Source organism: Streptopelia decaocto (assembly GCF_964273445.1).
Source record: "Streptopelia decaocto genome assembly, chromosome: 9".
In the NCBI taxonomy this organism is placed as follows: domain Eukaryota; kingdom Metazoa; phylum Chordata; class Aves; order Columbiformes; family Columbidae; genus Streptopelia; species Streptopelia decaocto.
In genome coordinates, this window is record NC_138664.1 from 15,727,299 (window position 1) to 15,752,795 (window position 25,497).

At 37.5% G+C, this 25,497-nt stretch overlaps 1 protein-coding gene across 3 annotated transcripts in view; it reads right to left on the minus strand.

Moving 5' to 3' along the window:
• Positions 1-25,497, minus strand: part of APBA2 (amyloid beta precursor protein binding family A member 2) — a 97,407-nt gene that overhangs the window by 29,104 nt on the left and 42,806 nt on the right. For all 3 annotated transcript variants that reach the window (XM_082060831.1, XM_082060832.1, XM_082060830.1), the window contains exons 3-5: positions 11,490-12,496; positions 1,424-1,504; positions 65-101 (exon numbers count right to left, since the gene is read on the minus strand). In XM_082060831.1, the coding sequence (XP_081916957.1) occupies positions 65-101; positions 1,424-1,504; positions 11,490-12,458 (1,087 nt within the window). In that variant the 5' untranslated portion in view covers positions 12,459-12,496. The remainder of the gene's footprint in view (positions 1-64; positions 102-1,423; positions 1,505-11,489; positions 12,497-25,497) is intronic.

Sequence of the window (25,497 nt, forward strand, 5' to 3'; positions counted from 1 at the left end):
TAAAATATATTACAGCATTTTATTCCATTTTATCCTATTTTAATTATGGATGACAGAAACTTACCATCAACAAAACTTGGAAATGAAGACACTTTCTTTGTCTGTTGAAATAAAAATAGGATAGCTGTAACAAAATCTAAACAAACTAAAGTGAATTCATATTATATTTAAACAGCTAACCATTGTTTAAAAAAAAAAAATCAAATTTCTCTGTATAAGTTCTGCATAGCCACTATTTAGTACCGTGAAACACATTGCATCACAGTAATTAACCCAACCTAACTGTTACAGAGTGCTGTTTACCTGGAATCTCAAAAGCATTTTAGGCAGATCCCACCACACATGAAAATGACCTAGGAAGTCAGCTGTCAAGTGAGCAATAGAAACAAGCAATTCCCAGTCCAGTAGTTTGTCTACTAGATCACATTGTCTATTCATGATATCCCAAATTTCCAATTAAGAACACTGAACAACAGTTTACAAAGCAAGTTTCTGGGTCAGTGAATAAAAAGAACTGTCCCTGTTGGCACAGTACGTAGCCTTACACTTCATCTCAGCAGGGGCCACAACAGTGCTCTTCTTAGGCTGCTGTCTCTATTCTCAATAAACAGATACAGTCCTTCCATGTGCTTGTCTTCGGCCAGCCTCCCCAGGCATTCCTGTTTCCAGGAAAGAGGTTGCCTTCTCCATTATCAGAAAAGGCTTTATAAATGTGCCTCTTCATTAATGTAACAGGCTACAGGCTAAATATGGTCCATGTTTTTGAGATAACAGACTTCTACTTTTAAGTCTGAATTTCATTTCATTGTGTCTAGCCTCCAGCATAACCCCGTTCTGCATTCTTAGATGTCTTCTTTGCTCCGGTCTTCAGTGACAAGACCTGGTCTGCCTATCACTGCACCTTTTTCACAGCTGACTGAGCCAGGACACAACTTACCACAGAAGCCACTCGAAAAGACGTGAATCATTTGAGCCCTCAGCACTGAATGATGTGCTTGATATTATGGGTTAAAGAGAATTATTCCCATGGGAATTAAGCAGCCCTTTGGTTTTGAAGACTGACAGTGGGAGTGGGGGAGAGAACAAAAAAGCAGAAGCTTTGATGCTACTTTTGCTCTCCAATAACCCCAAAAGAGGATTTCTGAAGTGGTGTCCCTATTCTGTATGTCATCAGAAAATTTTAGGCGTGAGTACATGCCGTGGACAGTCACCTAAAATGAATGTGGCAGCAACAAATTCATGGGTATAGTTCAAAGGCTTTTCAGAACATGCAGACATGGTATTTACTGTCAGTTCAGGAAAAGAAACAGAGCCCAAGTGTGTGTGTGTGAGAGAGGGAGAAAGCTGACAATTCGGTGCCAGCTTTCCCTTGTGGAAGCCTGACCACAGGCAGACAGGCAGCTGAATGGCCCAACGTACCTACCTCGGGTGTGTTATTATTGTCAACTGGTCCATTGAGGTCTGAACGCTGTTGCTTCCTTGGCTGCTCTAAACCATTGCACATCTTAAAAAAAAAAAAAAAAAAAGAGAAAGTATTTCAAATCCTTTTATGTTCTGAAAAGCTTCAAAACAAAGTAGAGATTTCAATGGAAGTAAATGGTGCAAAGATAGTCAGAAAATTTTCACCAGATTAAATGACATAAAAATTTTAATAAAAATTCATAAAACATTAACCTATGAAATTGTATTTAGCATGTTCTCTATTATTTCATGAGTCATTGGTCATCAAGCTGTTCCATGTAGTAATTTATATGTAGTTATTTATATGTAGCCATTTATGTGCAATCACTATTCATATCATAACGTGATATGATAGTTGGATTTTCCTATTGTGATTTAGCAAATATGATATTCATAATAAAATGTTAAGCTATTTAATTATAAGAAGAGATTTACTTTGATGTAAATAATAAGACATTTCAGTTATCATTAAGTAGCAGTTACACTAGTGATTTAAACCAAATTGGTTTATTTCAATGGAAATTTTTCAAATGAAATTAAGCCAAATGCTGACAAGTTCAAATTGTTCAGAAACCAAAGTCAGAATTTTTAAATCTGTTTATGCTCAGTACTGGACAATATCGAAACAGTCCTATTGGCCACCTCCGATCTGAAAAACAGAATCCTAGCACTGAATATAGGATTCTCTATTCATGGGAGATACTTCGTGGCACCTCCTTCCTTTTGGGCCAAGCCAATCGACAGGATGCTGGCAGCACAGCTTCGGGCTTCTGAAGAAATGTAAAAGGGAAAATATAAAACCTTACGCAAGGAAAGTACTAAGTCTTTTAAACTATGGAACACTCTTTTTCTTCCAAGTTCCAGTATTCTCAGGGCAGAATTTCTTCTGCAGATTTTACACAAGTCACTTAACACCAGCACACAGTACAGGGAGCACTCGTGTCCCATATGTACCAAGAAAATGAAGTTTTTATGACTCAGTTTCAGTGTTAGAAATCTGGAAAACCAAGGTGATTTGTGGTAGAAATTTTTATAGTTCAGGATATTTCACTTTCCTTTTTCCGCATTTCCCCATTATGTATAAAAAAGAGCACCTAAATGCCACTGTAATAGTAAGGTTTCACAAATAAGAACTTGTATCAACAATTGTGTAAATGGAAAACACTCGGTGTTATTTTAAAGGGTCAGCTTGAACGTTACATGTGAATATAACTCCTTGTCTTCTGACTTTCAAATGCAATATGCAGCTGTAATCAAAGGAAGTCTTCATGTTCATCTCTAAACAAATTATTCCCTACAAGTAATATTTAGTCAGCTGAATGAAATGTGCTAATGAAGCAGGCACATCAGAGGTATTAGCTCAGTAATGCTAATTCTCAGGTAAGACAACATGCACAAAGAAAAAATTCACCCAAGCAGTAAGCAGGATTTTAGGAAGAAAAAGACTGAGATATACACAGAGCACCAACGCTTGGGGACCCACTGACTAGTGCCCTGTCCAGGTGGCTGTAGTAGCTAAGCAGCTTACCGTATTCCTGCTTATAAACGCTATTCTGTTTGTGGCAAGACAAATCTAATTATATTCCGCGGCTAAACTAATATAGAGCAATATGTGTTGATGTACAGTGAAATATATTAATGAGGTAAACAAATAACTAGTGGGCTTTAATAAAACAAGCATACTAATCATACATTATATTCCCTAAAATAGTAGGATTAGATCAAATATGCTTTGAGCTGGGAAAAATGACAGGGCCACAATGAAAATACATTAAACGGTAAACGGTGGCAGCAAATATATTAACTCCAGTACGTACAACAGAACGTTAATACTTTTACAGCTCTGTCAGTTCTGATTTCCATACACTTGACTGAAAATGCACCTGCATATAAAGAAAGAATTGGTTGGCTGGTTTAGTAAGTGCACCCTGCATGCTGTAAACATTATCAAAACACATCTCTGTCACAAATCTCACATGTCAATGGACTTATTCAGCCCAGGGGATCATAATATCAATCATGCTCTTTGGTTATACTTGCATATGTAATTCCTTGCAGTCTTAATATAAAATATGACTAAGCACTTGACATTTCAATTTTGATTTATAAATAGCTGTAATTTACTGGAGTTCCTGTTTCCAGGATTTTAGGAATATAAACAAGCCTTGCCTGTTTATTGTTTCCTAGTCACATATGTGTGTGTATGCATCACATAAGTAGTATATATGTTGTTACTGCATTTTAGCTTAGTTGCAAAGAGAATTCTGTGCAGAATACGAGTTGGGATCAATCACATCTCCTCTACAAGGAACATAGTTAATGTTTTTTACTTACTATTTGGTGTCTGCACACGTAGGGATTTTTTTTTTCCCAGTGTTCTACCAATGTGTTTAGGAGCCCCAGTTTAATTAGGCAGAATCTCAGGTACAAAGAATTCTTGCATTTCTTTAGTGCACAACTGGGGACACAGTACGTTCCACCTCTGGTCGACCTATTAACAACCTGTTTTTTAAAAGTGTTGTGATGGGGAGGGTGTCAGCTGTAAGCGCTTCTTCCTAACAAAGCTGAGTGTAATATCACATTCTTGAGATCTTCTCAGCTTTGGAGTGTAGCACACCCTGTGTCTCTTCATCAGCAGCACAAAATATTCAGTAGTCAGTAAGGGAAGCTGTACCTGCTTGAGACTTTCTGTGCCCAACATTTGCCTGCAAATATGTGGGCTGTTACAGTGACCCTGTACAAAATAAAGGTTGAGATCTTCATGCTGAAGACATGGTCGCTAACATTCCCGGAAGGAAAGGGCAGAAAGAAATACAGAGAGAAGGGCTTCCCTTTCTTTCCATAAGACTTAAGAGCGTCAAAGGAGAGAACTATGCAGAATAGGCATGGCTGTATCTCCCATACAGTACCAAACCATCTATGTATGGAAGGAGATGCTTCTAGACCAAGGATGAAGTGACTGTTTTGGAGCTTCTTTATGAAATCATTCCTGGTATTCAGTGTGGGCTGGAAGTTGCTTCATGTTCCCAAGGTGATCTGACCAATGTCAAATAAATTATCATACTCAATATTTGCTTTTTAAAATGTTTCTTACAGTGTTTCCTGCTTGTATTGTTGTTTTAAGTGTTACAATAGCTAGAAAAATCACATTTGAGGGAAACACTTAGAGGGTATTATAAATACTTTATACCCCAACTTGTAGTTTAGAATAGGACCTAAAGCTAAACTGGAAATCTGGAATTGACTGCACACTACCACAGAGGTACAGCTAGGTTTAAAGTCTCTTATCTTAGGATAAGATTCTGAAAAGAGGACTGATTCCACAAAGGAAAGATATAAAACTATTAAAATATTAAAGGTGTAGTGTTATTAATACTTTTGCCTCTGAGCAAGTGCTGAGGCAGTGTCCAGCATCATGTGAAGGAATACGCGGCAGCAGAAAATGCCATCTTTAGGCTGAGAGGAAAAGCAGTCTATTTGAGGTCACTGAAGCGCCTATGCACATCTTTCCGAAATAAGGCTGCAGCTCTACCTGTGCCCTGGCCAACCTTGTCCTGATTGCTAATTGCCAGGGGCCACCTGGCCTCTCTCGTCCTGCCAATCTTGCAGGGCCCCTCCCAGCCACCCAGGCTCCCTGTATAACCACCCCTTCCTGCAGGATGCAGCCCCTCTGCTGGAGGTGAGGGCTGGGGACGATGGAGTTCTGCTGGTCCTTAACACTGCTGGTTGTTCACTCCAGTGTAAGCTGTTCAGCTTTTCAGTCACAAGCTCATCTCAGCAATATGGTCATCCTTAAAGTTGCTACCTGTTATCGTGAATGCTGCTGTGGTGCTCAGTGCGGATGATGCACTTTCCTGCTGGAAACCAGCATGTAAGTTCCTTCTCTTCATAATTTGTATTAGAGCACTGTGAAAGATTAGTTTTTTTCAGAATTGTTACCCCTTTTGGTGATGACTTGGTAAGCAAGCACTACTGCAGCTCAAAGGAGTACTAAGGGTATGACTGTTTAAACATTTGAATAATGAGGCCTATGATCCATACCTGCCAATCTCTTTGCTAGCAATATGGTTCAAATATTATCAAATAATGTTTTCAGAAACCAATGTACTGGCTTATGTATTTTGAAACTCATCTTGAAGACTACTAAGGTCCTTGGCAAAGAAAATTTCTGTGGTAGGTTCCAATTGAAAAATGTTCCTTGAGGTAGGCTCCAAGAAGAAAAAACCTTTTTGAAAAAGATATGTTTTGTGGTAGGCTGACTAGATTCTTAAGTTACCTTTTGCTCGAGATCTGATTGTTGACTCTCATCCTAGTTTGTTGTCTCTCTGTAGAGCAAATGTAAAGCAGGAGGGTATTGTTATGGTTGTCACTTAAGGACAAAACTTGAGATGGTAACCTAGTAACAAGTCTATTAGGTGGTACTATTCCTATTAAAGTACATGACTGAAATAACGTCTCTTGTAGATGCTGATGATGCGTAGTGGGAATGGCTTCGTGTACCCTTACTGAGCTACTGCATTAGTTATCATAACATCAGTAACATGCTCTTGTCAGTAGGAGCAATTTGACCCAGCAGGATACACCTACAAAGGCAGAATCTGAATGAGGCAGTTGTTGACTAGCTGAAAGACTTCCGATTTTGATCTCAGAAGAAAGAAAGGCCAGACTTCACACTCTATCTCACAAACGTTCCTTTACTTATGTGCTCATTTAGAGCTGGTGCTAGCACATGTGAGAAGTAAAGAAGAAAATATTTGTAGAAAGTAGTTCCAAGTAAGCAAGCCAAATTAGAGTATGAAATTGCCATTATGAAAAGTCAAAGTAATTTTAGAAATCTTAAGCATTTCACAAAAGAATTTCAATACTCTATCCAATTTCAATGAACATTTAAACAATCACTAATTTGGTTTTAACATCTTAAAGAACTAAGAGGGTTTTTTGTCCTTGCATATATTCATATTTAAATTTGAGAACCAGTCATGATGAGAGAAATAGCTGTGCTGAATGATGCATTCTCATGTGTGCATGCTGCCTTTTGCTTTTAAACCTCCCAGAGAAGACTCTGTCACTAAAGCATCTTTAGGTAAGAAGCATAGATTTTTTGCTGTCTCCTAATGTCAGGATTTTATTGCTAAAGCCATGACTCTGCCAATTAGCACAGAGAAACTGGTTTTGCTTGAGAACTTTTTAGCACCTTTCAGTAAGTACTTACACTTGCTAAGTTTGGGATCTGTCACTCAGTAATAGCTATTTAATATTTCTGCCTAGAACACATGGGAGAATGCAGCTAGCTAGCTTATTTAATACTCCTCTGTTGTGTTTTCCACAAAGTCTGTCAAATGCATCCCATAATACTCAGACTGAATTCCAGTAAGACATTCCTAAAAATATAGGTTTTTCTAATATATTTGTCATCTTAGTTACTTCAGACTGTTCTAATGGTGAGATCTCTGTGGACCAAAGACTCCTGGATTTGGCTCTTTGCACCAGAAGAGCACTGTGCCCATGCCAAGAGAATGGAATAAACCTCAAAAAAAAGTAAACTGTGCTACATATGAGCTTCCAGAGACAAGCAATTACTTAATTATGACTCCCATTACTGCAAAAGACATCTTCTATTGGTATTATTCCAGCTGCTGCCCAATGTTTTAACTTCTTTCTTGAATGCTTCTACCAGTCTTTAATTATGCTACCTGACTGTATAGAGTTCGTGTTAACTTAGTATTAGTAAAACAACAGGCAATGCCATCATTCTCTGCAGATGTCTTAAGGGTGCAACAGAAGAAACTGCAGTTCCAAATGCTGTCACGGAGCAGCAGGGTGGGCCTGGGACTGCTCCATACCATAGTGCTCTGTGCAAAGGACACAGGACAGGGTATGTTGCAGTGAACTGATCTGTAGACAAGGTTTTTGTGGCTCAAGCTTTAGTTTATCCTGGGCCCTTGTTCATATTTTGTGTGGTACAAGTGCTCATCTGCAACAGGAGGCTATTCTCATCTTCCACCTAGTAAACATGTTCCTAGGTTATTAGTGTGCCAAGCCAACAATACTCTAGGTAAACTTGAAGCTGTGTAATAGCATTCCAAAAGAAAATAAAACTTCAAGTCAACAGCAACTACTTTTGCACTGGAACACCACATCAGTTTAAAATGTCTGGTAATACTGTATGCTAGCATCAGTTGAATGAGCTATTCAGTTCCTCTTCCTCCTTACTCCACCCAAAGGTACACCTAAGTCAGTTAATTCATGTTTATTTTACAATAAAAACTCTGATATCAACAGGGTGTTTGGCTATATTCAATTTCCCTGCATGAAGTTGAAACATGTAAAATGAAATTGTAAGCAAAAAGGGAAGTTTATTAATGTGTCAGATACATTAACAATTGGCTCAGTCTGAGATGACTAAGATGTCAAATGGGGGTGGGGGAAATTCCTAGCTTGAGGAAGTTGTTAAATCTGAATTGTGTAATAAAATGTCCAAAATATTCTATTTCAACTTCACAGATATAATGCCTGTCTTAAGTAATGTAAGCATGGAAAACCTGCAAGAAATAAAAGTTGTGCTAAGCAGTGAGTTAGAGCAAATATTCACTCTAAAGGTATTCTACATTTCCCTCAGGCTTGTCTGGTGCAAATTCTGCACTTCCCTAGAGGTATTTGCAAATAAAGGCTCACACTAGCAAGCTTGCGTATCCCCAGATTTTTCAAGGCTGGGTATGTATATTTAAGACTGGAGATTGACCCACACTGAAAGTCAAATGAGATGCTTACTTTGTTTTCCATTCTGTGTAGATTGTTGAGTCTTTTAGAAGTGACTACTGTTCTCTGGTGATTAATTGCTGAAAGCAAACCTGGCAACTGGAACCTCTAAAACAGCATTTGTCTGAGGCTTATGTAATATTTTGTATGCAATACAATTGCTAACATTTATCATGGGCTAAGAATTAATACCTATACATCTTTAGAGGTACGTAAAAATGTATTGAGTGTCAGTTACTGTGATCTAACCTGAAATTTTATGCAGCATGGGAGGCAGGAAAGCAGGAGGCAGGTGCAGAAACATGAAAAAAACCCTAAGGACAGCACAGTATGTGCATAAAACCACAAAATGCATATTCCTGTTTGCTTATTGTTTACAAAAACTGACACGCATAGTATCTTGGTTTAACTTAAAAGCATTCAAATGTACATTTACTTAAAGAACTGGGCGGGGGGGAAGTGTTCCATATGCAGAACGTATGCTTCTGTGTCATCCCTCTCACCACGATATTTTGTACTGTGTGATGTACACTTAAAATAACTGAAATCTGTTAGAAAGGTGACAAAACCAAGTATCTTACAAGTGAATTCTCTGCACACAATAAGTTAGGTATGCAAATCTACTGCCAATGGCCTTGGATTTTTCTCCTTTTGCTATGTAAGAACTTTAATTATTGTAATTAAAATAAAGATTATGTCAGTTTCACAAATGAGACAGGTTCACTTAGAATACTAATTGCATACATTCCTTAGACATTTTATAGTAAATATTAAAAGAATTAAATGACCCATAAGAAAAACAGAATATCCTCTACACTTTTATCTAAATTTTTTGAGGTCCAATATTTATGTTAAAGCTCCAGCCACAGCTCATGTTAGGGACATTTTAAGGACCTATTAAGTACAAAATTCAGTCTGGCAGAAATGGATACTGTACTCTTATTCTAATGTCCTTGGAATGAGCCTGTTATGATAAATAGATTCAAGTAATGCCTGCTGAAGATTATTTAACTTGCTTTTTAATCTTACTTTTATATCCCTGGAGACTTGCAGTGGGGGAGGAGAGAACCTCCTCATGTCTCCATTTGCAAGCCTCTGTATCTCCGTAAGAAATTCTGCTTCACACATTTATGCCCTGGAGGCCCACGTACTCTTCTCTTCAGCAAAGATGCCCGTAGCAGCTTTGCCCGCTCTCCCTTCTTACAAATTAAATTCATGTCTTGTCACCTGCTTTGCTTATCCCTCCATGCTGAACTGAAATGGATCACTGTACTACTGTATCTCTGGCTATATCTCTACTTTCCTTTCTCTCTTTATATTTGAAGGAAAGAAATATTGTGTATTGTTTAATGCTCTATCCATTAGACAACAGTTTGTGGTTTTTATGAAGAGTGATTGTAGAAACTCAAGGGCTAAATGCCAGCCAGTGGCTACCTATCACAGCAGCCCTTCCTCCATCATTAAAAAAGATCAAGGCCTTGGTCCAAGACTAACTAGAAATAACACTTAAAGCTCAGACAGGCAACTCAGAAATACTTAGGTCCCTTTGTTTATTTTCACACCAGTGGCAGTTACATCAGTATCCTGGTGTTAGAAAATCCCCAGTTGTGAGCTGTCTGGCAAAAATAATAGAGGTACAATGCAATTCAACTCAATCTCTGCTAGATAAACTTTGATCAGAGTACAAAAGGGTGTTGCAAACAAAGTCTATTTTGAATTCTGTTTTGAATGAGCAATCATTCAGGGGAAAAAAGCCCAACAATTTCTTATTTGAGCATATAGAAGAATTTGCTAACTTTCTTATTCAAGAGCTCCTCCTTTGTTCTGCAAATACTTTCAAAACTTGCAAGCAGCAATGCTCCCAGTAGCATCTACTGGTGTCATGTGACAGAAAAAACATCATTAGTCTAAAACATGCTAACGAGATTTCTCTTCTCCAAGCCAATACCTAGTAGCTTTTCAAACCATTCAAGATGATTAAGCTTATTCACACAAGCTAAACTTTATGCTGGCAGTAAGGCACTGAATTGAATATAGTGAAGTTAAACAATTAGGTTGTAAATATACTTCTGAAAATAGAATGTAGAAATTAATATTAAAAACTTGCTGTAGATACAGGAGATCTGAATAATCTCTAAGATTTTGTTGTTGTTGTTGTTCACAATTATAATAAAACCATTTTTTATTTTCTTTTTTACTGTTTTTTAGAGGCATTGACATATTTTAATGTCTGTTCTTAATGGAATCATCTGTGTTAAATTGTTTAACAGTGGGACACTTAATTTATCAAGCTGAAACAGGAAACTTGTACCTCTGAAGTTTAATAAGGCATTTTCATTACAGATAAGGCAAAATAATTCACTTATCCTTACTAGTCTGACATCTCAATACATGTTATGCTTTTCCTCTTTTAGGTAGATTCTGTTCATTGCAGAAGGTAACTAAGATTCAGCTGCATATAACTTCAGGGATGCAAAGTCAAAGCTTTAAACTGACCTTGGAGCAAAGGGAATTAGATGTGTCTCTCTATAAGGAAGTAATTACATTCCATTTAAAACTTCAGAAAAAAAAAAAAAAGAAAACCTCACACCTCTGTTCCTCTAGAAAAGCTTGAGCTTCGTTCCCGCATTATTTTTTTTTTTTTCTGGAACTCAAGATTAGAACAAGAAAAGATAGATCATACATGGTTTAACATCTACACCATTCTTGTACCAAAAATGCTGTTAAGCTGTTTTATCACAAGTTAAGGTCCTATTTCTCCCTTCTTGCCAAGGTCAAGATATGCTCATCTTGTACAAAACCACAGCAATATGCAGGCACTTCTTGCAGTTGTTTATAACATATGCAGTATCTAGCCTTGGCATACATTCTATTGAAAACAAAAGAAATTTAAAGTAATCACCCACTAAGGCAATGTAATAGGAGCCCTTAATGGAAAAAAAGCCTTCAACTATTTCAATGCTGACCCCAGTTTTAAGTTTATCGAATGTGTCACTGCAGCATAAATATAGTGTAAATAAACTAGTTTTCCCCATGCATCTGGAATACCTTGTTTTACTTAGAATTGTCTGTTCTCTGTGCAAAACCCCTTTCCTAGTTCTCTACCTAAATTGGCAACATTCAGCACCTTTTATAAACATAAAATGTAATTAGGTAGCTGTGAATGCAAGGCAGAATAAAAAAGTAAAAACATTCCTCTCTGTTTGGAATAACAAACATAATATTTGCATAATGCCTCAGACAGCCTGGTTAAACAGAGAACCTCATACCTGCTCTTGTGGCCACTTCTGTCTGTCCTCTGGGGTTCTTGACTTTGCTTTGAAACCTCTAGGCACATCTCCACTGTGCTTTGAGGCAGATGGGATATTCAGTGATTTTGGCCTCCCCTCATGCCTGTTAGCACTGTGAACAGCTTCTCCCTTTGAACAAGCCTCTTTGTAGTCATGCGCCACGTTTTCAGTCCCAGTGTGCTCTGGACTCATTTCTGTTGTACTATTAATACTGCTCATGCTCATACTCATTTTGATTTCTGCTACAATCTGGTCAATGTCCTCTTCCTGCTCTTCTGCCTCTGCATCCTCTTTCCTAGAATGGTACGGTGATATTCCCTGTGAGTTTCCATTGGCCTCTGCTGGGTAATAGTCCGGATAGCCACCTTCACTTTGGCAATACTCTATGTTTTCTTCTTGGTCTTGAATCTCCAAAGACGAGACTTCATCCTCCAAAATCTGAATGCCATTATCTTGACCTTCCTGCCACTCTTGCCTGTCCATCACCTCATTTTCATCTTGGTGCTGAATTTTACCTTCAGCCCATTCTTCTACAGCTTCCTGACATTCATCTGTTTCAACATGGTGTTCCTCATGGGCAGCATACTCCTCCCCATTGCAGTCCATTCCTTCCAGGTAACTGTCATCCTCTGGACAGTATCTAATGTAGTATGTGATCCCTTCCTCTTCTTCTGGCAAGCCTTCATCATAGTCCTCCTCCTCAGAGGTGTTATTCACATAGTCAGAGCTGGAGTCACCATCTCCGCTATGATCATTGCACTCATGTTCCACAGATGTAGGACTGCCTTGTCTGACAGTTGCTAGTTCTGCCTCCTTTGCTGCATAATCTTCAATAGGAACATCAACTTCTTCATTTTCAGGCTCCCTGTTGTGAGATGAAGTAGGGCAAGCTCTCACCCTGTGATCCAGCATGCTGGCTGTGGTGCTTTGACATTTCCTGTTTGCCATAGCCAACTCCTTATATGAAAATCATTTCTAAGCAATTACTGTAGGGAAGATGGAAAAACATACATTCAGGAAAATGTTAGCAGTAGAGATCAGTGATGTTAATAGGAGACAAACTGATAGATTTATTTGGTTAAAAGGATGTGTTTGTAGATATTTAAACCAGATTCACAGACAGCTAACTTTTAAAATGCTCATGGTATGGAACCATGAAATCAAAGTAATAATTTGCACACTGAAAGGAACAGATAAAGAGAAGGTCCTACTTTTATGCCAAATGTATTCTAGTGTAGGATCTCTTCTGTCAATTTTACAGAAAATTAATCCTGAACCTTGAAATCAGTTTTCAGTTTCTTTTTCCTGCCAGTAAGGGGTCATGCTTTGATCACTATGCAGTAAACAGGAGCTCTTTTCAATTTTCAGCTTAGGCATTTCTTTAATGTGTACTGAAAGCATACATCTAGAATATGACCTGCTCTTACCAAAACCAAAGGAAAATAATTCTATTAACTTGGCAGTCACACAGAGCACTGAGGATAATGCACTGCTATCGAAAAAAGTTACTTAAAAATCACTCACTGGTTTATTAGCTCTTCCTAGCTGGATGCCAATAAGTATCTCCCATTGTTAAACCAAATATTGTTTTTTAGAACAGATTATTTCATCTAGTCCAACTGCCTGACCAATTTAGGGCTATCTAGTTGGTCTCCCTACCTTTGCCATCTTCTCAGTCAGGTGCTACTTCTTAAGAAACCAAGTACTGATCACATTAAAATAAAAAAGTAGAATTTATTTATTTTTCTCAGCCTCTCAACTGCAGACTGAATGTGTACTGACCACATCATCCTAAACTATGAAATGTAACTTCTACAACTGTACTGACATATCTGAACTCCTAAAGAGTTTTCAAACACAAGTCTGAGAATTGCTCTTTGTGGAGCTGCACATACATTTCTGTCAAGGGAACAAACAGCTGTATTTTAACTCAAATATTAGAACAGCCAAGGTAGCCTAGTTTTCTTCCACTGTTTAGAAAGATCTCTCAGGCCTGCTAGAAAAATAGTTTAGTCTTACATTAGGTTTAGTATAACCTGAATCTTTTAAAAACAAAACATTTTAGGCTTTTTCTAGCCTAGAATGTCCCATGTCGCACAGCAAGGTTCCTGATGGCCACAGGTCCAAACTCCTGTTTTCTCACCTACAGAGATGTTAGTTTAATATGTGGATGACAATTAACTGAATCCAATGTATTCAGATTTTAAAAGAACAAGAGCAGAACTTGGTGGGTATTTTGAAGAAATGGATAACAAACTTTAACATGCATTCTGCTAGTCGATCTACTGTGGAGAAGCCTTCTGAGTCACCTACTGCAGGGATGAATGCCTTTCCTAATTTTCTCAAGAAATCTATGGTGTTGGAAGGTTACATAGTAACTGATAGGTGAATATAGCTAAGAATGCTCTTGAAATTGGAGAAAACACCCGATTTCTTTCTAACACTTCTCCAATGTCCTCTGAAATAATGACTTGCTGGAATTTGAGGTACTTTATGAATAAAGGCTTGAATTAAGTCAACAGGTCATGTCCTCTGCTTGGTGTGAGACCCTCACCTACTCCTGGTATCTCAGCTCCTCCTGGATAGTGGAGAATGAGATCAAACTTCTGTATCACTCCACACACATTTTTCAACTTCTGGGAGGGAAAGAAGTGTTCCTGAGAACATGAGATTTCAGTGCTGTATGCTTTTTTACTCTCCTCAGGATTCAGTAATTCATTTTGTTGAGACGAGCATAAGCTCGTGTTGTACAGTGCACCACTAAAGCTCCATCAGTGTTGTCAAGATCAGTGATTAAGCAGCCAAGTTACAGAGGGTTCTCAATAAAAATGTTTCTCTTTCTATAAGGGTTTTGCTTTATTTTTCTTAAGTTTCCCTGCCTCATCTCACTACTGAGAGGAAAAAGAAATAAATTTCCAGAAAACACGTGCTGCATTTCTATGTGGTGGTAAAAAGGAGTATCCATAGGGGAACCAGTCTCTTCTACTCCTAGAAACAGGACTACTGGCTTACAGCTGGAACTTAGTCTAATCAGTACTCATTACAGAGTCATTACCTTTCTCCTGAATTCCTTGCACCTAATGGCAAACAGCTGCAGAGAGGGTTATGGAACTTAATACTTCTACATCTTTTCACCTGTGTAGGAAGATACCTTCAATACTTTCTTCCCATGGAGAGAGACCAATTAAATTAACATTAGAAAAGGAAAATGGCACACAATTGCAAACATGGTGATAAAGTGAAATACCCAGTGTAATATTCCTGGCTGTGTTTAAAGAACTGCTTTACATATGTACTTGATTCACAACCTGAACAGCATTCTAGTGGAAGCAAAACAAGCTCTCTGAGTTTTTCATTTAACATCCATACTGATCTGAAGGGATTGGTGCAGGAGCACTGTTAGCTTCTTTTGGCAACAAACATGTACTATTGCATCCTTATTTACAGCCAAATGATCTTTTGAGACCTGCTTTTGCAATCTACGGGTGAACCGAAGAGATTTACTGGCCTCAATTTGATATATTTGCTTTATTTTGCAAGGCATCTTTCCTGTGTTTACTCCTCCTCAGGTTCCTTTCTTCACCTACTTCTCTGTCTCCTTTCTCCCACACTTCAAATATCTGTACCCTTTGCCAGTTTTGACAGAAGTCCCATGCAAGCTTTGCTTCCCTGAAATTGTTCAATACCTCCTATTTTCCCCAAATATCCAGTACAATCTGGCCGCTATTAAATTGGTTCCTAAGAGATATAACTCTACCCTTTATAAATCATCTTCAAGTGTAAGTGGAACACAGGCATCACAACATGATTTACTGTCAGGCTAGATTATAGCATGTATGGCTTACAGGCTTGCTTCTCTGCTGCTCAGCTGTGTTATCAATGCACAGCTGCCTTAAGCTCTTCCATATGTTAGCCCTATACATTCATAATCAATAAATGCTGTAAAAAAAAAAAAACACCCTTTCAATGCAGACATAATGTTTAGAACTGCTATATTTATCAAGTTACTCATTACAATTGTAACAGAGAGAATAGAATTTTTCAACAGAATTGCATCAGAAAATTCATTATTGTAGGACTTTACACTAATTACACCAGTCTCTTTTCCAATAAGCAGATAAATTGAAGTGGGAAAAAATCTAACTTCAATTTCTTCAAAACAATTTTAATATCAAACTAATAGTATTTCTCAGTAGGCTTTCATTACAGAAGACTTAATAGACGCCCATCTGCTAAGTCAGCCAAGATAAATTGTGACTGATCCTAGACTCGGAACTCAAATTTTAATATGCAGATAACAGAATATGAGCCTGCCATGACTACATCAGATTCTGCAGTCATTTGATTCCCCAAGGCCAAATCGTGTTCATTTTTCAGTAGATCTGACTCTACAGACCATGAGAATTCCTTAAACAAAGCTCCAGAAGCAGAGTGCAGGATAACCTGCCAGCTCTTCTAAAAGCAGATATAAATGGGATCCTTACTCTCATAGGAACCCTGATTCACCTGCGGAACGCTCAGCAGACTAAGCATGTGGACACTGATTTCAAAAGGAGCCCAGTACCCCTAAGGGAGGAAAGGTAGAGGGCATATAGCAAACTGGGGATGTTGGACCCTCATACATAGAGTGATGCTACATAACACTGATTTTCTAGCCTCTGTATATGGAAACAATAAGACTGTGTCCTACAATCAGAACCACCACAAGGAAATAAAATTAGGGTCATGTTGTACCATTCTGAGTGGCGTCTCAATTTTATTAAAATTGAGAAATGTCTCTCTGAGTAAAGCAGTCACAGCCTAACACTAACTATTAACCAGGCTTCTTTAAAATGTGTAGCCCTTTTCTCTAAAGCCTTTGATTTTAAAACAAACAAAAACTCTACAAAACCACAACCTGTGATTTCAGGGAAGGGAAAGATCTAGGACTGAAGTTCCAGTTCTTTATTAAGACATAAGCAGAACTGGTACTTTTATGTCCAGGTTATTAGATCTGCATGTGCAGTAAATACATGCAACATGTAGTCAAATGCATGTATATCTTTTGCTCAGTGTATGCTCAGCAGGTCCAGTATATCCCAAAATGCCAATTTCTCATGGAATTTTGTGGCCATAGAGAATTCAGGGGTACTGTTTGAACCTGCAAGTCTTAGAGATGGGAAATTTCCTCAGCCCCACTGAAAAAAGAAAAACCCAAACAAACCAAAACCAACTTTTTGGAGGGGGGAAAAAAAATCACCAAAGACCCCTAAGAAGTCTAGATGTGGTAGTGCTAAGTTCTAGTCTCTGAGGCTTGTTGTCTCACTTGGAGTTGGCTTCTTTTTTATAAACCAGTGAAATGGCTTCATCCACCTCTTTGTAAAAATACACCGTAAAGAATGCTTTCAAGTAAGGGTCAGGGTACAAAAGTTATTAATTTTTAGCAGCTTAGATCTGAATTTTCTAGTGTGACATTGACAATGAAAACCGGACTGAGGTATAACATTTGTCTGTGTACAGAACGCTGAGTACCAGCAGGCTAAGGTAGCAGTTAATTCGGCCTTGTGAGTGGCGCCTCTGCCTTGTATGGCGCAAGCTAGCGAGCCTCTCGCAGAAAGCTTTCTGCATGCTTTATTAAAGCTCTCCAACAAGTGTTTAGGTAAGCCACACTAATGCAACCTTACAGACGTATGTTACTGTTCAACAGTGCTATTGACACTATTTAAAAAAAACATCAGGTAAACTCAAAGAGAATTAGAAAGGACACTGTATTTATGGGGAGTCTATTTCTTTGTGTAGTCCTGCATAAACAATACATTTGATGAAGAATGTTTAAATGACTAAGATGACTTTTTGCAGAAAAGCCTGACTGAAAATAGTCAGAAGCCATTTAGAAAATAAACTTCAATAAACAGATAGTATATATGAATAAACCTGGAGTTCTTTGTCGGTGCTGTTGACAATTTAAGACATTTCTAGGAAGTTTAAAGCTTAGCTAGATACTCATTTCCAGGTTTTGTTGCTTCTTGCTAAATGTTCTAAACAATCCTTTCTATTTCCTCTTCCTTCCAAGAGAATTTTCATCCCAACACAGAACAGGAATGAGGCCTAACAGAAGCCAGCCAAGTCTTAAATGAGCTCTTTTGCTATTTATTTTAAGATATTTCTGCTCTCACATACTTGACCTCTTCTAGATAGTGGTCTAAAATAAGAGTTGCAAATGTAAACTGTGGATAGAATGAACAGCATCTTGCTTTTAGATTTTCCATCTTTTTCCTTCACTTAAAATCCAGAAAACTTCAAATAAGAAAATACTTTTTAAAGTACTGTTGTTTGCAGCAAGCAGAAGCCTCTTGGGCTTTAGAAATGCATTTTATTTTTCATGTGAAATTCCATTCAAAATTACCCTATTTTAATCTGACTCTTTCACTTTTCCATGAATGCCTTTAGAAAATGTTGACAGTCTGTCAACAAAATCGTACAAAATCAACACTGTAGTTAGATGTCTTTCGGGACTTTCTTCTTCTTTGCCTCTTCTATTGAGACCCAGTTTCCTATTTCACTGCGGGGCAGATGTAAGGCTGGGGCTCCCTCAAGTCCGAAGGAAAGTACTTTCCACCCTCGGAACAGCCAAGCCAGAACAGCACCAAACACATCTTTGCAGAGCAGAGATGGTCTGTGTTCCCCCAGTGCCTCTGGCTCACCAGTCACCGCAGGGAGTTTGGGAGCTCAAGTGCAGAGACTGAGTGCAGTGCTGCGGGGTTCATACCACACTGACCATGTGTCCCGCTGTACACAATCCCTTGTTTTCAGTAAGGACAAAAATCAAGTAAGAAGTTACAAATTAAAAATATCAACAAAAATTATTTAAATTTGTTAATTGTAGCGGCAACACACTAAGTTCCAGATTCATGATCTTCCTTTTAACCTCCACCTCACTCCGTGTGCATATATTTTACGATTGCGTATTATTTTATACCATGTGCCTTCTGTTTTGTACAAAGCACAGCTGGGATGATCCAGGAGGAAAAACAGGTAAAGGCAACTATACATTTGGTGCTATTTAGTGTTTCAGAGCTTCAATTTATCATTGAAATATTATTTTAATATGCTTAACATAATCTAGACACAGAATTAGAAAACATCAAGAGATTTGCATGGGAAGCACAGAGAAAGAATGATTTTTAAAGAAATGAGGGAAATTTGTGGGGGAAGTGAAAATGAGCAGCATCTAAAAATACATGGCATTAAAATACATGACTCACTACTTATTTCAAGAGTAGCCACTAGGGTCTTCCTGTGTAGCTAAGGCAAAAAAAATATCTCTTATCATTCACTGATTACTCAACTGTGTCTACTGTGAATCTGAGGTAGTCACAAAAGACATTAATTTAGAAAAAAAAAAAATCACTGAACAGGCAAACAGGAAATAAAATTATATATCCATTATTAGTCACCATTATGCTTATTTATTAGTTTTTCAACTAATTAAAAATTAAAGCTCTGAGGTAACATATGTACTTTTCCTATACGTTAGGATTCTTTCAGTTGTGCAGAAATTCTGCTTAAAGCTACAACAGCTGCACTGTACTGGATACCTCAACAGCCTAGGATTTCCAAAACTCACATCCCTGTATCCACAAGCAATGCTTTTAAAATGGAGCGGACTGTCCTGAGCTACTGCCTTGCTTTAACAAAAATTTGTCAGCAAGCAGGTTGCATTCTGAGTAGAATATGAAATGTGTATCCATACATGGAAGAAATGAATAGCATATATTGACCAGCCATATTTAATACACACCTCTTTCTCACCCTGAAACCAAAGACAAACAATAGATGATTTGCAATGGAATGTCTTGCTCCTGTTAAACTACATCGATAAGATCACTCAGTATAGCTGAAATGTTTCATTAGCTCACACAAAAGTGAAAGCTTTACTATTACTTTTCTATAGGTCACACAACCTTCCTTTCACGCTATTCAGCAGATGATGTCAAGAGGTTTCTGAGATGACTTAATTAGTTTTCGTATTTTTAAAATATTGTACATTCTTAACTGTGCTCTTGCATTTCTTTTCATGGTATATAGTATTTGCTGTGTTTGGTTTAATCTAATAAGCCTTTAAAATACAATTACCTTGTAAATGATATTCTAAAAGGGCTCTATAATTAGAACCCTCCAACAGAAATTAAAAGTAGAACAGAGACAAAGACAGTGCAAAATCCTATGGCATTGCTGAAATGGAATTCTTGAATGTATACCCAATCTGAATGTAGCTTTTTTAATTAAAAAGATTAGCTATTTCCTGCTAAAGTAATAAAAATGTGTGTAATTACATATTTATTTATCATTTATTGTCGATGTGACTTTAGGGTTTAATTCCACAGCTCAAAGAGGGATATTAAACCAGTCCTGCCACATCCATATAGTTGCTTGAGTACAGATTTTAGGACTAGTATCGGTTTTGCAGTGTTATGCCTGCTATACAAAAAACCTCACCAAAAATATAACCCCATTACAGATATCTTAAACTGGGGGAGGTACAGAAGCAGAATATTTTTATTCAACAGAATAAGATGAGCCTCCAAAATTAAGGCAATAAGATTTTATGGCCTATTCTTATGGCTGCCCTGCTCCAAGAGATCAGTTTTAAATAATGAAAAAGTATCCCTTGTGTTTTACACGCACACAAATGCTCCAATGATAGGTATGCAAAGGCTTGAACTTTAAAATCTATTTCATATTAAACCTAACTTTCAGTATCTTCTCTTGATTATCGTATTTCCTAATTCACTGGGAATAAAGGAAACAAATGCAGGAATAAGGGAAAAGGAAAGTATGTATTAACATTATCACGCCTAAAAAAAAATATATGCCAATTCAATTAAAACCCATTCTGGCCACTTGCAATTCATCCAGAGCTCTGGGAGAATTTCTAGGCTGTCCTAGAATTTTACAAAGTTGTAAAACGCTTTGCAGAGCAACTAGTTCTGCTGACTATGGAGGCTACTCAGAAGTCTGGCAATCTTTCTATCTTCTGCTAATTTGTATGCTTTTTATGTTAATCTTGCAATTTCCTGGGTAATATTTTTATCTCAATAATAAGGTCAGTTTCCATACTGACTTAGCACTAAATTATCACAGATCACTATAAGCATAACACGAACCAGTGCTAATGAAACTGGGAAGGCATGCAGCTGGAATTCAAACAAAACAAACCGGACACTGAACTTGGAGGCAGCTGCATTTCTCTATGGGAAAACTGCTGAGGTCAGAAAGGCCAGTTGTACAAATCCACACTGACAGAGTCTGGCCTCACACAGCTGACGTACAAAACATCACCTATTGCAATTTCTCCAAACTCTTAAGTCTGACACAGTATTGTTTGCCAACTTTAAATGTTTAGTGAAAACCAGCCAACAGAACTAAATGTCCTTCTTAGCTCTAGATGCTGGTATACTTTTGAAAAGATCGTTCATTGGAAAACCACCAAAGGAAAACTTACTCATTTGGCCCCTAATGTAGATTTAACTGCTTTGTTAGTAATAAAACCAAATTCTAAAGTGTCTGTTAATAATACATGTCATTCTTCCTCTGTGTCTACAACAATTCACTGTTTTGAAATGGATTGAATAATGACGAAAAGATGTATTGTGCAATCAGAAATTACATAGAAGGGTGGGATAAAAATCATTTTGGCTGGAACATGGAAAAAATGTTACTCCACCATGGCAAATTCCTAGAAGAGTCTTTTAAACCTATACAGTGACTAGTGAGTTGGGCAAAAGGTGAGACAGGATTTCGAGGCTTCCTCAAAGGTGAGGGATTAGCCCTTTTGACAAGATGTACAAATTCCAAATTCCAGTGTTGTTAGAGAAATAAATAATATTACAAATAGAGGGTCTTCACAGTAAGAGGAAACATAAAATCTGTTGGTTCCATGTGTTTTTCTTCCCTAAGAATGCAAATCTAAGCTGTATATTTGATGTTTCTTTTTAGTAGAAAACTCCCTCTCATTGTGGGTGCACAGACTGAGTGCTCTCCGGTAATCTGAGATATTCCTTGCACTGAGTACCAGAGTCTGGATCATACTAAACTAGACTTGAGATTACTGTCAGCTACAATGAAAACAGGTTTTATTGAACCTGACGTGCAGTAGGAAAGGAGAGAAAATTGTTTAAATTAAAGCTGTTAGAGCAAGTTTTGCACTCTTGCTGTCACATAGATATAAAAGAATGCCATGGGTGTTAGCAAAATAGGTTTACACACATGCAAGAATAATTTTAGCTCATCACAATTTAGGAACTTTTAATTTTGGAAACTGAGCATCAGACACCCAGGTTAACCCTCCCATTTTCACACGTTATACTTGCTTGTATATTCATTGCATATCTCTTATATACATAGGTATAAGCACTAATATCTACATAGGTATAGGCATTAATATCTACATAGGTATAAGTAGTAAATTCATAACTTCATCTCCTTCAGACCCTGTTTCCACGAGGAAAAAGACCAGGAATCTCTCTAGAAAAGTTATAAGGCTATTCTAATCTTAAAATAATTTGGAAAGATGAGTTAGTTCTTCAGAGCAATTGATATTTTCCTATTTTTGAGGAATGCCAAGACCAGTCAGTAAGAATACTGGCCCCCACACCAAATTATATTTCTAATAGGATCTCAATACAACAGTGGTACTACTCCTGTCATTCTTTGTGCCCATATTATTTTCTTCAAGAATTGTGAGCTTGCCATTTAAATGTTATCATCTAAGTACTCTGAGTATTTATATAATGGAATACACCTATCTCTTCACAACATCGGATAACTATATGGTAGTGTTAGTTAAATCAACCTCATAATAATATATCCACACTAAAAATGTCCCATTTGATTGCATCCAGTTTCACCTGAAATACAGCAGTGACATGTATTCCTGAGATTTCTGTCTGAAATCAGTTTTTTCTTTACAGCTTTTGGAGAACTTTGGCTATTTAAAAATTAGCTCTTCAGAGCTGTTAATGCAAAGATCACAAAAGCATTGTGGCAGCACTTTATATCTTCAAAAGACACGTGGCTTTTAAGAGCAGTTAACTTTCTGTATACATTTCCATTCACATAAGAAAGCACACCAGACTTCATGTATGGGAACTACACATGAATAAAATATGGCACTCTTACCAATATAACTCTATTCCACTCCATTTATTTTGTGAGAAAATGTTGTGGTTTCTCTGAACAGCCACTGCTAACTCTCATCCTGGCTCAATTTCATTTACAAAGAAGGTACTTTATTGTTATTTTAATATGACGGAATTATGCTTTTAATGTGCCGTTAGCTTTTTTTTGCTTTTATTGCCATCAGCTTTTGTCTTTTAAATAAATGTCCTTAAAAATGTCCATGTTTTACTGTATCCCTTCATGCAAAAAGGTGATATATTAAAGAAAAAAATAATAGCAAAGGGCAAAAACAGTAAGTAAAACATTCTCAACCTTACTCCAAGAGCACCCATTCAAGGAACAGTTAGATGGCTGGAGGGGAAGGTCGTTAGAATATTGGGACTGTCAACATACAATAGCTGTGGAGCTAAGTCATTGGAAAGGCCTCAATTGTAAAAGAAAATGGAGATGCTTAACTTTCTAATAACTCAGTGTTTAACTATCAAGTTAGCAGTTTCCATCCAACCATTTACACTCAGATTTTACAGTTTCTTCATGCTCAGTGTATAATAATTATTCAAAAATACTTATTTTATCACTATTGACCTTGAAGTCCTGTGAACCGTTTCGTGGGCGCTCACTTAACATTATCATTTGAGACCACATCTGGAATATTGTGTCCAGTTCTGGGCCCCTCAGTTCCAGAAGGACAGGGAGCTGCTGGAGAGGGTCCAGCGTAGGGCAACGAAGATGATTAAGGGAGTGGAGCACCTCCCTTATGAAGAAAGGCTGAGGGAGCTGGGTCTCTTTAGTTTGGAGAAGAGGAGACTGAGGGGTGACCTTATTAATGTTTATAAATATATAAAGGGTGAGTGCCACGAGGATGGAGCCAGGCTCTTCTCGGTGGCAAACAATGATAGGACAAGGGGTAATGGGATCAAGCTGGAACACAAGAGGTTCCACTTAAATTTGAGAAAAAATTTCTTCTCAGTAAGGGTGACAGACACTGGAACAGGCTGCCCAGGGAGGTTGTGGAGTCTTCTTCTCTGGAGACATTCAAGACCCGCCTGGACATGTTCCTGTGCAACCTCACCTAGGTGTTCCTGCTCCAGCAGGGGGATTGGACTAGATGATCTTTTGAGGTCCCTTCCAATCCCAAACATAACGTGATACTGTGATACTGTGATCATAGGAAAAAATGAAATTTTCTTTTAAAGTTTATGGGAAAGGATTGACAACATCATTTTAATGAGTCAAATCTCAAAAGATTTGATTTGCAGGCATTAACAACTGACACATTCCCCATAAGTAGTATCTACTAAGACATAATAATTAGGTATTGCTAGTAGTCTATAGACTTTTAACATCAGCTGTTCTTCCAACTGGCTTGCTGGAAACAGGTAGCTCTAGCTGGTCAAAAAGCAGTTGCTAATCATGGTCCAGAAAGTCTAAAATGGTTTATTACATGGCTGTATATTCACCACATTTGGGTGTTTAAGTCTTACTAAAAAAAAGGCGGGAATTAATTTTAGGAGTTTACTGTATCAAACAAGAACGCATATTGCTGAGTATTATTTGCAGTGAAACTACAGAAAAGTAGTCTGGAAATTGCATGAAGTTCTTCCCAGTCATGAAACCTCTAAAATCTTGCTAAAAGCCACTAACACCCTCCCCATTCAATTAGCATAAGAGGATTAGGTTGTATTTCTCTCCTGTTAGCAGAACATTGTGTTTTTCAAACTCATACAAATGCTTGCACTGCTGGCAGATTTAGTAAATAAATAGAAAAATCTTTTGCAATAATAAAATAGGGGTAAAGGCTATTGTGTTAGTTCTTTTCAAGATAAAATAGTCTGCCTTTGTTAAGCAGAATCAGCAAATTCCAAGGTTAATATATGAGACATTTTACAAAATAAAGATTTAATAAGAATAGTAGATAATGAAGATAATCAGAGGTTTTGTTACCAGTGAATTATGTCATAGGATTTTGCATTTCCAATCTTTGAAAAAAATATCTGTAGCTTGCAGCTGGTTGTGTTTCAGGCACACCGCTCCATAGCGGATGATCACCTCATTTGAAAAGCAAGATTAGAAAGAAAGGCATAAATTGCACATCAGTAAAATCCTCTCCAATTTATAACAACTGGTTAGAAGATAAATACTCTGTCAGTCACTTTAGCAGATACCCAAGATGGCTTGAAAGCTTTACAGCTACCAGCTTTTCCATCAAATGTCAGCAGAAATTTTGTATACATACATCTTATGAAAATAAGACCTAGCCTCCTAAATAAGTATTTTGAATGTAAAATTATTTAGATGTGCTCTGAATAATACTGTTTTAGCTCAGTAGCTTTACACATAGTTATTGAAAACAAAGCACTACTCACAATGCTTTAAACTATTAATTGGTGTTAGAATTAAAGACACACAGTGACTTGACACACATACTGCTGTGCTAGATGCTGTGTGAGCACATGAAGGATGCGTATTCTAAACTAAGAAGTACGCAACTTAAATGGATATTGACAAATTATTGTTAATTTCTGTTGTCACCTCTCCATTCCCTATGGCTATGGGGACTAAAATGTGCTGCATAAAGGGAAAACAAATGATACTTTGGCATTTGTACTTGAATTGATTTCCACTAACTCACTGCAGGTTCAGCAGGGCCACCTCTAAGGCCAACTTAGTAAATACCACACTCATTACTTTCAAGCAGATTCAAGAAGCAGCTGCATACTGGACCTCAGTTGGTACATCTGGCAGAACTGAGTGTCAGGTCTCTGTATTGCACGGCTTAACTGAAAGGCTATTTCAACCCTTGTACAGCAAAGTACGTACACAATCA